General features: G+C 40.9%; 1 protein-coding gene across 1 annotated transcript in view; it reads right to left on the reverse strand.

Moving 5' to 3' along the window:
- isoc1 (isochorismatase domain containing 1) overlaps positions 1-12,929 on the reverse strand; it is a 25,189-nt gene extending 12,260 nt beyond the window's left edge. Inside the window, exons 1-2 of the mRNA XM_043718050.1 lie at positions 12,656-12,929; positions 5,849-5,968 (exon numbers count right to left, since the gene is read on the reverse strand). Coding sequence (XP_043573985.1) covers positions 5,849-5,968; positions 12,656-12,904 — 369 coding nt within the window. The 5' untranslated portion in view covers positions 12,905-12,929. The remainder of the gene's footprint in view (positions 1-5,848; positions 5,969-12,655) is intronic.
- Positions 12,930-13,127: the final 198 nt, after the last annotated feature.

Raw genomic sequence — 13,127 nt, forward strand, 5'->3', positions numbered from 1 at the left:
AAGTCCACATTGATGCCCTGGGGTTGAAGCCTTCCGAGATAGAAGATGAGGCGTTATTCCTCCAGGCGTCAGGTGGTGAGGGACCTGCATGTCCTTGGCAGAGTGGGAGGGGGAGTTGCAATGTTGGGCCACAGGGCGGTGTGGTTGATTTGTGCGGGTGTCCCAGAGATGTTCCCTAAAGCGCTCTGCTGGGAGGCGCCCAGTCTCCCCAATGTAGAGGAGACCGCATCGGGAGCAACGGATACAATAAATGATATTAGTAGATGTGCAGGTAAAACTTTTGATGGATGTGGAAGGATCCTTTAGGGCTTTGGATGGAGGTGAGGGAGGAGGTTTGCAATTTCTGCGGTGGCAGGGGAAGGTGCCAGGATGGGAAGGTGGGTTGTTGGGGGGCATAGGCCTGACCAGGTAGTCACAGAGGGAACGGTCTTTGTGGAAAGCGGAAAGGGATGGGGAGGGAAATATATCCCTGCTGGTGGGGTCCGTTTGGAGGTGACGGATACGTCAGCAGATGATGTGGTTTATGCGAAAGTTGGTGGGGTGGAAGGTGAGGACCCGAGGGGTTCTGTCCTTGTTACGGTTGGAGGAGTGGGATGTAGACGAGATTTGTTGGAGGGCATCTTCAACCACATGGGAAGGGAAATTACGGTCTCTAAAGAAGGAGGCCATCTGGTGTGTTCTGTGGTGGAACTGGGCCTCCTGGGAGCAGATACGGCAGAGGCGAAAGAATGGGGAATACGTGATAGCATTTTTGCAGAAGGTAGGGTGAGAAGAGGTGTAAACCAGGTAGCTAGTTAAGTGTCAGCCTGAAGACCATTTTCAATAGGTGGCAGAAACAGTACTCGTCTGATCAGCTACCAATAGAAGGCAATATCAAACCACTCCAGTAATTTACCCATAATCATAGAATAATCCAATGGAAGTCCATGACCCATTCCTCAAAATGGAGGATATAAAGACAGACTAATTTTATAATTACTGTCAAGAAATATTTTTTGGAATACTCATGATTTATAAGTTTTGTAATACTTTCTTGCTTTAGAGCTCTATGATGTTAGTTATGAAGCCAATAACCCTGTATGCTTATTAAATATCCTTCATATCAAAGCTAATAGAGAACTGTGAAATGGCAGTGTAACAATAGTTAACAGAGCAGCCCTTTGAAGACACAAGTGGAGTTAAGGAAAATGGAGAGAAATGGGTGGTTTTATAGTACAATGGATAGAAACCTTGCTTCTGAACAAGAAGCTCAAGGTTCCTGAGCCACTTCAGGACCTGACATCATGGAAGGTGCATTAATGATGCCCCAAAACCGGTTGATTGCCAACCTACAAATCTCTCCAACATTAACATGGCAGTAAGAGCAGGATGGAAATTCCTGATCCGACATAACTGACACAGTGTAGTATCGCCTTAAGCAATAACTGGCTTCAGGCTAGTGGCCCGTTTCAGGAAAAACAAAGCTACAGAAGACAGACACAAGGGCTTACTTTGTCTGTCTAATTTCTAGTCACAGGAAGTCTACATCTACAGAAGCAGCCTAAAAATAAACTATAAATGTTCATACTGGGCTAGAAACATCTCTGGATTTGCATGTTGTATGAGCAAGATCACAAATCAGTAAAATGTTGGTATAACAGTCAAGATCAGGTGTGATACAATAACACAAGTGGGACATTTTATTCTGATGTACGTGCTAATCTGCAACTTCTTGAGACACTTCAATTTCTTCGAAAGATCATACCAGAACCTCAACAGAGTAAGAGGGCAGAGGAGAGAGTAGTGGGCATCACTAAGGAGGTGGTGCTAGGAAGTCAAAAGGTCTGAAGGTGCATAAATCACATTAACCTGATGGACGACACCACAGGAATAAGAAGGAGATCGTTTAAGAGATTGTGGAGGCATTGGAGATCATCTTTCAGGACACTAGAGTAAGGAGGGTCCCAGAGGACTGAAAAATGGCTAATGTAACACCCAATTTAAGAAGGAAGGGAGGCAGAAGACAGGAAATCCTGCTCGGTTAGCCTAACCTCTTCCATTGGTAAGACTTTAGGGTCCATTCTTAAGGATGAAGTTTGTGGAGTACTTGGAAGTTCATGGTAAAATAGGACTGAGTTAGCACGCTTTGTTAAGTGGTCGTCATAATTGAGATATCTGTTTGAATTCTTTGAGGAGGTAACAAGCAAGTTAGACAAAGAAAAGCCAGCAGATGTGATCTTTTTGGATTCTAGAAGGCCTTTGACAAGGTGCTTCATAGGAGGCTGCTAAATAAGAGTTCATGGTGTTAGGGGCAAGATATTACCATGGATCGAGAATTGGCTGACTGGCAGAAGGTGAAGTGGGGGAATAAAGGAGTCAGTGTCGAGAGCATAACTACCACATTACGCGTTAATGATCTGGACAAAGGAACTGAGGGCATTGCTGCTAAGTGTGCAATGGCACAAAGATAGTTGAATGCACAGGTATTGTTGAGGAAACCTGGAGACTGCAGAAGGACTTGGACAGGCTAGGAGAGTAGGCAAAGAAGTGGCAGATTGAACACAATGTGGGAAAATGTGAAGTTATGCACTTTGGTCTGATAAAGAGAGACTATTTTCTAAATAAAGAAAGGCTTTGGAAATCTGAAACACAAAAGTTCTCAGAAGTCCTAGTTCAGGATTCTCTTAAGATTAATATGCCGGTTCAGTTGGCAGTTTGGAAGTTAAATGCAATGTTCACTTTCATTTCAAAAGGGCCAGAACACAAGAGCAGAGATGTACTGTTGAGGCTGTATAAAGTTCTGGTCAGACTGCACTTAGAATACTGTGAGCAGTTTTGGGCTCCATATCTAAGGAAGGATGTGCTGGTGTTAAAAGGGGTCCAGAAGACATTTAACAAAAATTATTTTGGGGATGAAGGGCTTGTCACACGAGGAGCAGTTGCGGATTCTTGGTCTGAACGTGATGGAGTTTCGAAGGTTGAGGAGGGAATATCATTAAAACTCACTGAATACTGAGAGGTCTGGATGTAGTGGGCAGAAGATTTTTCAGTAGTAGGAGACAAAAAAAAAATCACAGCATCAGCATGAAGGACAACCCCTTAGAACTGAGAAGAATAGGACTCACATGGTGGTGAATCTGTGAAACTCATTACTACCGAAAGCTGTAGGGGCCAAGCCCAGAGTGTCTTTAGGTAAGATAGGTTCTTGATCATTAACAGCATCAAGGGCTACAGAACAAAGGCACAAGAATGGGATTGAGAAAAATATCAATTAGGATTGAATGATGGAGCAGACTCAATGGGCTGAATGACCTAATTCTGCACCTTTATCTTATTATGCTAAACCAGCAGTGATTCAGCCTTCACAGATCTCTATCTGATAATCCTGCTGGGAAAATCTAGCTTAGTACAGCAGAACTGCACCAGCCGTAACCTTAAACATTTTAGGCCAACTCAATTTAAAAAAAAAGCCTTTTCCATTCCTGCTCTCAGTAAAAGTACAGACATAGCAACACCTACGTTTAAATTAATATGTTCACCAAATAAACTCCATCATAAGATTTCTTTAATATATTAATCAAAGGAAAGAAATAAATGGTGAAAGGCTGTCCAAAACTGTGTGTTTGTCATAAAGGACATAAAAATCCTTGGCACATTTGCAAATTTATAAAATAAACTTCAAAAGATATAATTCTGATAAAATTTAAGTAGTTTTTTTTCCATACAGTGCTAAAAAGATTCATTAAGACAATATTAAAGACATCAGAATAATAGGAAATAACGAACCTGCGCTGATATAGCACCATTTATGGCCTCAGGGCTTGCAAACTAGGTACCTTGATCATTAAAAGATCTATAACCAGTACAGGAAATAGATCATCAAAAGTTAAAAAAAAAATGCTGGTCTTTAAAATTTTAACAGCTGGAAAATAAGGAGTTAGAATTTATACTTGAGTTATACAAAGCCATTGATAGATCACACATGGCATATTGATGAGTAGTTCTAGGCAACACTCCTTAACAAGGACATATCATTCCTGGAGGACGACGGTGTACATTTAAACAGTCTGATGGCTGGACTCCAAGAGTTAAAAGTTTCAAGAAAAGATTACACAAGCTTGAGTTGTGAATTTAGGGAATTTAGAAGCTGAAGGGATGACTTGACTGAAGTATAAAATATTAAAGGGAAATATGTTGGGTAAAAAATATTAAAAATGGGAACAGCTTGGCGTAACAAGGATAAATTGCAAGAGACTCATTGTAGAGTTTACATCAGGGACAGACTCCAAAAGATTAGTGAAAACATTTCAACACATTAAATATTAGAAGCCTAGAACTCACTTTCGGTGCTCGACTAACAGCACAAATTAACAAAGGGTAATTAACGGTTGTACATAAAACTTCCAAAAAAGTCATTTAATAAAGTGCATCATAACAGTGAAATTGAAAAACACAGAATAAAAGGGACAGTGGTATCATGTTTACATAGTTCTTTGAATGACAGGAAACACAGCAGTGAGTAGTTGTTCTCGGAATGAAGGAGGTACGTTGTGGGCTTCATGGGGTTTGACCATTGATTCCTTGGACTATATTAATGACCAAGACTTGGAATTGGTGTCATTTACACAAATATTTTAGATGATATATTCCTTAGAAGTATTGTGAAATAGAAGTTGGATTGCAATATGCTTCAAGGACACAAGACAGGCAATAGAATGGGCAACAAATATCAAAAGAAATTTAATGAATGTGACATGATATATTTTGGAGGAAGCATGAGGATAGTCATTATGTGCACAAATTGGAAGAGGTAATCAGAAAGTTGAGAAAGCAATTGAGGTACATGGGATTCTGGGCTTTACAAATAATGATTTAAGTGTACAAAAGAAAATAATTTGAAGTAATCTATATAGAACAGGGTTGACCTGAATTGGAATATAGAGTCCAACTACACTTCAGGAAGGATGAGAAGCTATTGCAAAAGCTACAGGAAAGATTTACAAGGGTAGATCCAGGGATGAGAGACTTCACAGACCACAAAAGAATAGAAGGCTGGGGCTGCTCTCCATGGAGGAAGGTTGACAGGAGATTTGATAGAGATGTTCAAAATCACAAAAGATTAATACAGAGTTAGACAGGAAGAAATTGTATGTGATAGCATAAATTGTGATTGTTATAGAACTAAATATGGGGAGAAGGGAACAGCTTTTTATAGAAAGTTGTTACATATTGAAATGCAATAGCTGAGAATGGTGTACACAAATTCACTTGTGGCTTTCAAATAGAGGACTGTATAATTATTGGAAGACAAAAGCAACTACAAAGCCCCAGGGAAAAGGCAGGGGAGTGGATCTAACTGAGCTGTACTTGCAGAGAGCCAGCTTGGGCATGGTCAGATGGCTCTCTTCCCTTGTTGGAGCAATCTACGAACTTTAAACATCTAAGACTGATAGGGTCTTTGGTTATCAAACTCTCATTAATATTACAAATCAAGCAATCTCTGTGAATAATGCAATAGGTTTGAAGAACTAAACAGTCCACCCCTACTCCAATGTTCCCACCCCTTCCACAGTTGATAAAACTTCTTTTGAATTGTGATTGCTGTTGTAGGATGGACGCTAGCCAATTAGCCCACAGATAAGTAATCAGGAAAACCTTGAACAAAAATCTGCTCTCAATCACCAAAAATTAAGAAAATAAAAATAATTTAAACCTATTTAAACAATGTTTAACTTTTAAAGAGGACAGGATATTACATTGATGGAGAGATCATGAATAAAATTCTGAACAAAAGATACATAAATTTTATGTAACAATGTAGCAATGCTGGGTCACATTTCAGAATGAGTAAAAACTTGAGAAAACTCACCAGCCTTTGGCCTACACTTATGATATCTCCAAAATACTTGATTGCAGGCCTGAACCTTTCCTGCATATCACAACAGAAAAAGACAGTACTGGAAGCCACTAGGTTTCCAAGCGAAGTCATCTGGTTAAAATAAAGACAAAAACGTATCATGTCACAATTGGTCATTTCACTACTTCTTGCCTTCAAAGTAACAGATATTAGACATACAATAGGTTGGGTGATGGAAATACCATTTATAATAGTCATTATCAGCCAACACTATACAGAATCATTCAACTATTAGCTCAGGATAGTGAACATGCGCCATGTCGCAGATATCTCATGCCCCATATATTTAAAGGGTTACTGCTCATCATCAGAAGCATTTTGCTTGCAACTTACAGAACCAACATATGGCTTTTCCAGATCAGCATTTACAGCTTTACCCCTCAGATATACAATCTAACAGTAATGGGATCAGTTAATTGCAAAAAGCACTCCTGTTCCATGATATCATTAATTAGTTTCTTAAACTTTCTTTGATATAGCCACAAAATCTGAAAACAATAAAAGCAAAATACTGCAGATGATGGAAATTTGAAACAAACAGAATGCTGTAGAAACCCAGCAGGTCTGGCACTACCTGAGGAGAAAGGGAGTAAGGGAGAGAGGGAGGGGGACAGGAAGGGGGAGAATAAGCTCGAGAGCGAGACAGAGTTGACATTTTGAATCAGGTTTGACTCTTCTACAGAACTGGCTCCCAGTTAAATTGGTTTTTCTTTCCATAGATGAGGCATGAAATCAACTTTTCCTACATTTTTAAGAAAAAATATGCAGCTTGCTTTAGTGATGGAGTTCAATACAAAAAGACTTTCAGTATTTTCTCTGGTCTATTTCTCAGGGTATTATCAAAAAACAATCAGTGACAATCACATTGTGAAAAGTAGTATTCCTATTGATCACTAATATGAAAATTTTCTATTTTGATTTTGTAAAATTGAAATGATGAATTTTTAGAATGCTGTTTGGTGAAGTACACAAAACAAACAACAGACCTTACGTCTGGATGACTAGGCTGGAAAGCACTGTGGTAAAGAATTATATTGATTTACATACCAACAGGTCAAATATTTTGATCCATTGCTTCTTCACTTAACACTGGGTACAAATTCAACAGTAAGTTTAAACATTAGGGAACTAGTTCTGACTACTCATGATTATTATTCTATAAACAAGTAAAGCTAATGATGCTCCAACAGAAAAGTGACTAAATAATAGGCATGCTCGATAACAGATTTCGTCTGCATTGGTGCAACATTGTGTTCCAGCACGCGATGTTTTACTTTTAACTAATGTATGACAGCAAATACTGGCTACAGGAAGGCATGGACAACTACTGAACTGCAGTGGTTCAAAAAAGCACTCACCACCACATTCTCAACAACTCAGAACGGCAATAAATACTGGTCCAGCCAGCAACACTCACATACCACAAGTGAATAAAAAAAAGGACAAAAAAAAATGAAAGGTGAGGAAGCTACAATAGTTATTCAAAGCATGTGATGCGATGCAACATAGATGTTTTAAATCATTAGCAAAATAGAAAGATTACACATTTTACCCACAAGAAGCAAACAATTCTTGTAAACATGAAAAATTACAAGATTATTAATTTGCTGAGGGAGAAAACCAGTACAGTCTCAGTATTACATATCTTTTTGCAAGATTCGAGTTTCAAAGATTAAGAGAACCATAATAATTAACAAAATGTTTAATTATAAATAATGTCCTTATGACATACTGCTTATGTTTGTAATCAGGATTTCCTTAAGCCAAATTATGTAAGGTTTTCATGCACCTGCATGCAGTGTAATATAAATGCTGCAGTTGCTGAAAGAGTCCAAAGTTAATTATCAGTCATTAATTCAAGTCCCCACAGACGACCACCCAATGTCTTATTCTCTGGAGCTAGAAGAGATCACCAAAGACAATAAAGCATGCTTGCAGATCTCGTGCTGCATTCTCTAAACACTGACAGTCTTTACATCTGTGACAGGACTTTCCATTGAAGCCAGACTGAAATATGCCATGCAACTACACCAAATATGACAAAGCAAGAAGACTAACTAGAATAGACCTGCCAGTCATTCACTGCATCATCACCTGAGAACAAGACAAGGACAGCAGGGAGATGCAACATATTATTTTAATGACACTGTGCTACATGATATCACCCAGAACAGTGGAACAACATGCTTAAACACAATTGAAGGAGAACTATTTTTATACTCCTTACTGGGATACACACATCCCTACCAAGGGCACTATCTTGTTACCGATTTCCATTTTTTTCAGAAAGATTTGCTGAGCCACCTTTTCGAAACACTGCAATTAATCGGAAGCAGGCACTCCACAAAGTGATGTCGAGGAGTTCCTGCTTTATAATGCAGAGATGGTGAAGGGACAACGATAATAGTTTCAGGTGAGGATGGTGTATGACTAGGAAGGCAATTTACAGCAGTTAGTGATCCCATGCATCTGCTGGCCTTGCACTTCAAGGTGGCAGAGATCATAGAATTGGAAGAAGGTGTTGCTGAAGGAGGCTTGGCCAGTTGTTGAAATGCATCTTGTAAATGGTACACTGCTGAAACTGTGTGCCAATGGTTGAGGGACAGAATATGATACTAATCAAGTGGTGTGCTTTGTCCTGGACGCTGCCAACATTCTTGAGCGTTTTCGAAGCTATATTCATTTAGGTAAGTGGAGAGTATCCTATTACTCGCCAACTTCTGCTCTGTCGATAGTGGGCAGGCTTTGGGCAGTCAGAAAGTGAGTTATTGCTGTGGAATTCCTAGCCTCCTGTAGTTACAGTATTTATTTTGCTGGTCCAATTACATTTCTGGTCAATGGTAGCCCAAAAAAGACATTTAATGATGGGGCTTTCAGTATTGGTAATTTCTTTGAATGTCAATAGGAGATGGTTAGATAATAAATTGTCTTGCACTTGTGTGGTGTGAATGTTACTTGCCACTTATCAGTCCAAGTCTGAATGCTGTCCAGGTCTTGTTGCATTAATGATGGCTCAGTTGCTAGCTTTCTGATCACACTGGTTACAACTCAGCAACTCTCTTCCTTGCAGCTTCAAATATGCTGCAGCGTTCCCTTGACTATCCCAAAGTCAGCTTACAAGGATTCTGTAGTGTGCAATTGGGTCATTGTTGGTTAATGTTCAACATCAGTCGATGATCCTCTGAAATGATGAGATTTCCTAAAGCCCTTGAGCTAATGAATTGCAAATTCTGTAAATGAAAAACAGTAGAACAAAGATATTTAAGAAGGTTAAATAGACATGAATAAGTCGTATCTTTATTGTAGAACATAGAACAATACAACGCAGAACAGGCCTTTCAGCCCTCAATGTTGCACTGATCTGTGAACTATTCTCAGCTCGTCCCCCTACACTATCCCAAAATCATCCACGTGCTTATCTAAGGATTGTTTAAATCTCCCTAATGTGGTTGAGTTGACTACATTAGCAGGTAAGGCATTCCACGCCCTTACCACTCTCTGCGTAAAGAACCTGCCTCTGACATCTGTCTTAAATCTATCACCCCTCAATTTGCAGTGTGCCCCCTCGTACATGCTGACGTCATCATCTTAGAAAAAAAGACTTTCACTGTCTACCCTACCTAACCCTATGTATGTGACCATACATATTTGATATTTTTACTTCACAAAATAAGGTACTAATATATAGTTTTGAATCACAACAGATGGTTATTTACCCATGAAATTTTATACTGCGGTTTGACTGAACAATTATATTTTAGAAATCACTTCTTTGAAAAGTGTCTTCCTTGTTTCTTCATCAACTTCTCTATTCATCCTTCACATATTGGTTGAAAATCTGCAGTACATCCTTTCTTCACCTTCTGTGATGCAATGACTGCACATTATAGAATCTGCCATATGTGACTGCAACTTTATCCTTATTCCGGTCATCTCTTAATACATCGACATGGGAGGAAACTGTTCTAATTACTGAACAAGATGTATGATGATGTTGTCACTTTGATACATATCTTGACAACAAAGCCCAGTTCACATTTGCAAGGCTTAGTGTAGATATAAAGGCTAGACCAATAAAAAAAGGTACAAAATTGATTCTAAACACGAGTAAATCTAGATGCTGAAATCAGACAATGGCCTCAAATTTCTATATCCAAGTTATATTTAAAAATTAAGTTTAATGAAGCAGGATGCCAAATGTAAAATTTTAAACAAGCAAATATATCAACACTCTTTGTTAGGTTCTTTTTCCGAGGTTTCACATATGAGATGCAATTTGCACAAACCAACTTCTGCAAACAGTTAAAGTTTAGTAAAGCTTGTACAAGCTAGGTGACCCCTTTTGACCCTCTTTGCAGCATGTGAAGTCGAGTCAAAGAGGCCCTGAACAAAGAAAACACATTCCCTTCATACAGGTCAGTGTTAATGCACACAGATACTCCAGCCACTCCTCCATAACCATGTTATCCTAGATACAACGCTAGGATGAGGTCATCCTTGGAGATAAAGTAAGTGTAAATGCCCTAAACCTGGGGAACTGTTATACAGACAATTTCCTGACTCTGTGATTCTCCAAGACAGTGTAGATGTGACATGCCCTAACTTCAGGGCAGCACTGCAAATGAGTTCTGGCTCCGATACTTCCTCAGACAATGTAGGTGTGACAGGCTTCAGCATCAGGGGATGATCGCGCAAACAAACCTGACTGGCTGGGGGATGGCTATGAAAGTGTTTCTGAATGGAAGGGACTGAATGAGAATTAAATTTGACAATAGTAGGAGATTAATAGTAAATGACTGTCTAAACGGCATGCGAGTCGTCCGCAGTCCTGCATGAATGTTGTCCCCACCCACTTGCAGAATGTTCAGCTTCTGGAGTAAGACAGTACAGTTTAACCCTTTAATATTACATTAATGTCTAAAGAGATGGTGCAATTTAATCTTTTAATATTACTTCTTTAGCAGTGGAAACCTGTGAGTTAATTTTGCAACTGGAGTGGGAATTTCTTAAAGCACTATGCTCAACCGATGAAATAGAACTTGGTTGGAAGGCACGAGCTACAGTCTGCCCAGACTATAGACAAAAGCCCCAGGAGAATGAACACTATCTGGAATAAAATCTATTGTAGATTTTATCTGGTGTATTGTTCACAATAGGACTATACTATTAATAAAACCAAAGTCAACAGATGAAAACAACTTATTTAACAATGCAATCATAAAATAGATATTTTTAGCAAATTTTGAACAATGGTTTAGCAATCAAATGAATTAATGCCAGTAATCTTAAAATAAATATTTCATTCGTTTGAACACAGCAAATCTTGTATTTGCACCACTATATGGCAGTTCTCCTATAACTTTGTAGTTGTGTTCCAGCAAAACCTCACTAACAGAAATAATGGGGCCGATGGGACAAGTGGGATTTGAGGCGGACCAGCAAAAAATATTAATCACGATCGCTCAAAAATCATCAAAAGCCTAAATGAAGGTTTAAATCATAGTTATAAAACAAAAAGTAAATTTAACACATTACACTGAAAAAAATATTGTTAATGGAGGGACAGAAGGTCATCATCACCACCACTTTCAGGTGCAGTTGTGGTTTCAGAAGTGGATGGCTGTGGCTGATTGTCTTCTGACTGTTTCTTGGGGGTTGGTTTAGATTGTGATATGCAGGTACAAGAACAAATTAGGAAGGCATGTGTAAGAATAATGCAGTCCTGCAGGAATTATACAACTCTTGTCTCAGAGGGAGAGCAATGAACATTCATTAGCTTGATTAGATTAGATTGCCTACAGTGTGGAAACAAGTCCTTCACCCCAACAAGTCCACACCGACCCTCCGAAGAGTAACCCACCAGACCCATTTCTCTCTGACTAATGCACCTAACACTATGGGGAACTTAGCATGGCCAATTCACCTAGCCTGCACATCTTTGGACTGTGGGAGGGAACCAGGGCACCCGGAGGAAACCCACGCAGACACGGGGAGAATGTGCAAACTCCACACAGACACTGTGAGGCAGCAGTGCTAACCACTGAACCACCGTGCTGCCCCATTTTTGAGATGAAGCTGCTCGGTGTATGGTACTGGACCTCTCGCTCTCACATCAGCTGATATCGGCACAAACATGCAAAACAATCACCGCTGGAATTGCACTATTGAGAACAGAGGTAAGCGTTCTCTGAGTCTACACCAATGTTACTGCCAAAACACACTTTATACAAGTACCACTTGTACAGAAGTAGCATTAAGTTTGAAACCAAGTAAATTTAAACTGATCAGTTAGAACTAGCTGTGCAAATGATTGGAGACCTTGTTCTTTTTCGACCTCAAAAACAATTGAGTGATAATTAGCAGATCTATTAGATAGTGAAGATGCATTGGAATAAATAAGTCTTTGAATCTAACACAAAAAAGTCAAAATATTTTAACGACATTAGTTCTCCCAATCTGTAAGTATTTTTTACTTGGAAATACCTTCAGCAGTCAGGTTAGAGTTCTACAGAGACACGGGAAAATATAACCCTCCCTGGGGTCTGAGAGACATCTGTCACCGTTTTGGAAGAGGAATAGGTGTGGAGCCGGCGTTCAGGGGTCGCGGGTGAGGGGTCGCGGGTGAGGGGTCGGGGGTGAGGGGCCGAGGCTCGGGGCCTGGGGTCGGGGGCGTTGGGGTTGAAGGTCCGGGGGGGTCGGGGCCTGGGGCCTGGGGCCGGGGGCCGGGGGTCCGGGTCCGCCTCCGGCTCCCACACTCACCGGGACCTGCAGAGACACGAGCCGCAGTTTGCACCGCTCGGTGACCACGAAGCCCTTGGGCAGGTCGATGTACTCCCCCCATTCGGGTGACTCCAGTTGGATGACGAACTTGCGGTGCACTCCGATCAGGCCGCCGTAAAGACTCAGGAATTTCTGGATAAGTACCTCATGGCCCGAGCCGGCCGGCACCGAGCTCACTCGGGAGAAACTCGAGAAACAGAACAACACAGGAACCGCGCACTCCGCCATCTTACCGCCGCGTCACTGACCCTGGCCCCGCCCCCTGGCCCACACTGGACCCACGCTGGCCCCGCCCCCTGGCCCCACACTGTCCCCGCCCCCTGGCCCCACACTGTCCCCGCCCCCTGGCCCACACTGTCCCCGCCCCCTGGCCCCACACTGTCCCCGCCCCCTGGCCCACACTGGACCCACACTGGCCCCGCCCCCTGACACACACTGGCCCCGCCCCATG

This window comes from Chiloscyllium plagiosum, chromosome 2 (genome assembly GCF_004010195.1).
Source record: "Chiloscyllium plagiosum isolate BGI_BamShark_2017 chromosome 2, ASM401019v2, whole genome shotgun sequence".
NCBI lineage: Eukaryota > Metazoa > Chordata > Chondrichthyes > Orectolobiformes > Hemiscylliidae > Chiloscyllium > Chiloscyllium plagiosum.